Below are 3,328 nucleotides of genomic sequence, written 5' to 3'. Positions count from 1 at the left end.
TTACCTTTTGTTGGTAACCTAACTGTTACGGTTTATTGTTTTTGAAATAAGAGGCCTGACTTCTATGTTCACAGCAAACTTGAAAAAAACAAATATTAAGCCATGGTTTAACTGTATATAGGCTGAGTCCTTGTTTATCTTAAATGTGCACTTTATAATTTTATTTTGTACCGCCCTGTTTGGCAACGTTGTTTTTCAATCAAATAAAACATTGCTTAAAGCAAGCCAATCCACTTTTCCATGATAAGACCATTAAAATAAAATAAAAATGATGGAAAAAAATAATTGAAGGGACATTTAGAATAGACACGAATTTGCGATCGCGATTAATTTTGATTAATTTAATCGCGATTCATTTTGAGTTAACTATGACAAAAATGCGATTAATCGCGATTAAATATTTTAATCGTTTGACAGCCCTACTATTTACACAAGCGACCAACGTGGAATGGAAATTATTTTATCTATGATTTATTTCTTTTTTTTCACGGATCAGTTTCGACCAAACTTGAGTTGCCTTGTTTACTTGGGAGGGGCACACCAAAAGCTGACCCCAAAATTGACCAATTGTCCCTTGCAGTTCTAAGCAAACAGTTGTGTAATCAAGTCATTCTCTTAAGAGAAGAATTGGATTTGGCCATTACTTGCAAAGCAAATAAATTCAGGACGCTTTGAATGAAGGCCAAAAGAAAAAAGTAGGCGTCCAGATAAACACAGAATGCCATCCACCCTTTCACATGGCCAGCCTCTCCCATAGGCTTGTGATTACTTAATGAGTAAGTGTACTTTTATAGTCATCACTCAGGCCCTGTGGGCACTTCTGCAGATAACCACAGAGCTCAGTGCCTGTTGGCCAGTGAATAAGCTGGCATGTCTAAGGTCCACTCCTTGGTAGTCCATCAACACATCAATCCATCTCTGTCTCTCTCTCACACACACACACACACACACACACACACACACACACACACACACACACACACACACACACACACACACACACACACACACAGTCACTCACTTTCACTCTTGTGTTTCTTATGGTCTTCAGGAAGCCAGAGGAACTGAAGGAATTAGCCCCAGGGACCAACCCTCCTTTCCTGCTCTATAATGGCACACTGAAAACAGACTTCATCAAGATCGAGGAGTTTCTGGAACAGACTCTCGCCCCTCCAACGTGAGTACAAGCAGTTGTTGAGCTTTTAACTAATGTACTTTTGGTCATGATTTAATTTTTCTCTTTCTCCCTCTTTTTTTCCCCTCAGTTACCCACACCTAAGTCCCCTCAACAAAGAGTCTTTTGACGTGGGAGCGGACATCTTTGCCAAGTTCTCTGCTTATATAAAAAACAGCCCCTCCAACACCTGTAAGTAAAGCTTAAGCGTTAGTCACATATAGAGTATGAAGGGTATGCATGTGTGGTTACCTGTTGACCGCCACTCTAAAATACCTCAGATAAGGCTTGAAATACAAAAGAGCATGACCACACCATATTTTTCTACTTACAATTCAATATTTGACGAATCGCCATTCAAAGAATCTCACCTATACGTGCTGGGTTTATCTTGAATACAGTTCATGAGAAGAACCTGCTGCGTGAGTTTAAGAGACTGGATGACTACCTCAACGGCCCCCTGCCTGAGGAGGTCAACCAAGACTCCAGGGAAAACATCCTCGTCTCCAAGAGGAAGTATCTGGATGGCAACCGCCTCACACTGGCCGACTGCAACCTGCTGCCCAAATTACACATCATCAAGGTGAGGCACTATTGCAGGTCTATCATTCCAGCTCTATAAACAGCAGCAGGGAGTGTTAGAGATGTGAAAAGGGGTAGAATTGATCACAAAGGTATTTCCATTAAATGTCTTGGAATAGCTTGGAAATAGATATATTATACTAATTTCTTAATGCTCATCATTTCCTTTTTGGGGGGGTCTATTAGAATAGATTTACATGATCCCTCCTGGTGAGCCTAGTTTGCTCTGATTTGTCAGCTAGGTAGGCAATTCAGATTGTGTTATGAGATTGCGTCATCTTGTGGCAAAGGAAAAGGACTAGAATTCCAAATAGGCGTTTTAGGCAGCTTAGAAGAGTGGGTTCTGTAGGAGAAAGTTACTCCCTATAGAACACACCTAATGTAAAACCAGAAAAGCATAGTAGGTCCCCTTTTACAATAAGCCAGCTAATAATTCATTTTGTAGATTATCACAAGAAAACTATGATTACTTGATTGGGAATCTAAAATCTAAACTGTAAGATTTGGTTTTAAATGTTTTTCCATGACTTTGGTTCAACATTCTAAATATTCTCATTGGAGCAATGGATTTACAGAAAATTGGCTGTTTTTTTTCATCCCCTTGTCTTTTTTTTTTTTGAAGGTCGCATCTAAGAAGTACTGTGACTTTGACATCCCAGTTCAGTTCACTGGAGTGTGGCGCTACCTGAAGAACGCATACGAGAGGGAGGAGTTCACTCAGACCTGCCCTGCTGACATTGAAATTGAGAAAGCCTACCTGAGTGTGGCCAGCAAAGTGAAATAGACTTCCACCAGTCTTCCACATACTATCCACTTTTACTTAAGATAGTTTTGGTTTTGGTTTTGGTTTTGCCACAGGCAAGGCCTAATTGTACATATGTGTTTTTAATGCTACATTTACATTAGGCTGCCCACATAAAAGATAAAAGTGATATGGAAGTGAAATGTCAGAATATGATGGATTCATGGACAGAAGTCCAGAACCTTACTGGCTCAGCTTGGTATTGTAAGTTTCATCCACTTCATAAAGGAAAAAATACTCTGCAGAAGACATCTGCAAATATGGAATAGCTGCTACTGACAGTCATGTGTAGTGCATTGATCAGCAAAAAAATCAGATATTGAATGCTGCAAAACATATAAAATCTGAATACATAACCACCCCACAGCAAAGGCCAAGTGTGCAACTGTATATCCACTTCAGAATGTTGTCAATATTGTAAATAAGTGTTAATACTTTTGTACTCTAAATGTGCTTGCATGTTTTTATTTTATTTAATCTTGTCAACTGTGTGATTGAAATGCATTGAATGAAATTACTTAATGAATTACAAGGTTGTGTTAGCAGGTAAAGCAGTACAATATCTTCCCATTAACACAGTTCACAGTGTTTTATTCAACAAATAAGACAAGCAGAAGCAGTGCATAGGATAGAATGTTAAGTACCACAGATGACAGTGTTTGCACATAAATGGTTGTACTGTTATACTGTTTAAACCGTCTGATATAGTATGACCTAGAATTAAATATTTTAGTTTTAAACATAAAGAATAAAAGATTGAAATTATATTA

At 38.5% G+C, this 3,328-nt stretch overlaps 1 protein-coding gene across 1 annotated transcript in view; it reads left to right on the top strand.

Annotated features, from left to right (window-relative positions):
- Positions 1-3,328, top strand: part of clic2 (chloride intracellular channel 2) — a gene marked incomplete at its 5' end in the record, with an annotated part of 5,380 nt that extends 2,052 nt beyond the window's left edge. Inside the window, 4 exons of the mRNA XM_080841436.1 lie at positions 1,052-1,177; positions 1,266-1,366; positions 1,576-1,757; positions 2,379-3,328. Of these exons, the coding sequence (XP_080697562.1) occupies positions 1,052-1,177; positions 1,266-1,366; positions 1,576-1,757; positions 2,379-2,540 (571 nt within the window). The 3' untranslated portion in view covers positions 2,541-3,328. The remainder of the gene's footprint in view (positions 1-1,051; positions 1,178-1,265; positions 1,367-1,575; positions 1,758-2,378) is intronic.

Source organism: Sprattus sprattus, assembly GCF_963457725.1.
Source record: "Sprattus sprattus genome assembly, chromosome: 6".
NCBI classification, from domain to species: Eukaryota; Metazoa; Chordata; class Actinopteri; order Clupeiformes; family Clupeidae; genus Sprattus; species Sprattus sprattus.
This window is presented reverse-complemented; position numbering and strand designations above follow the sequence as displayed.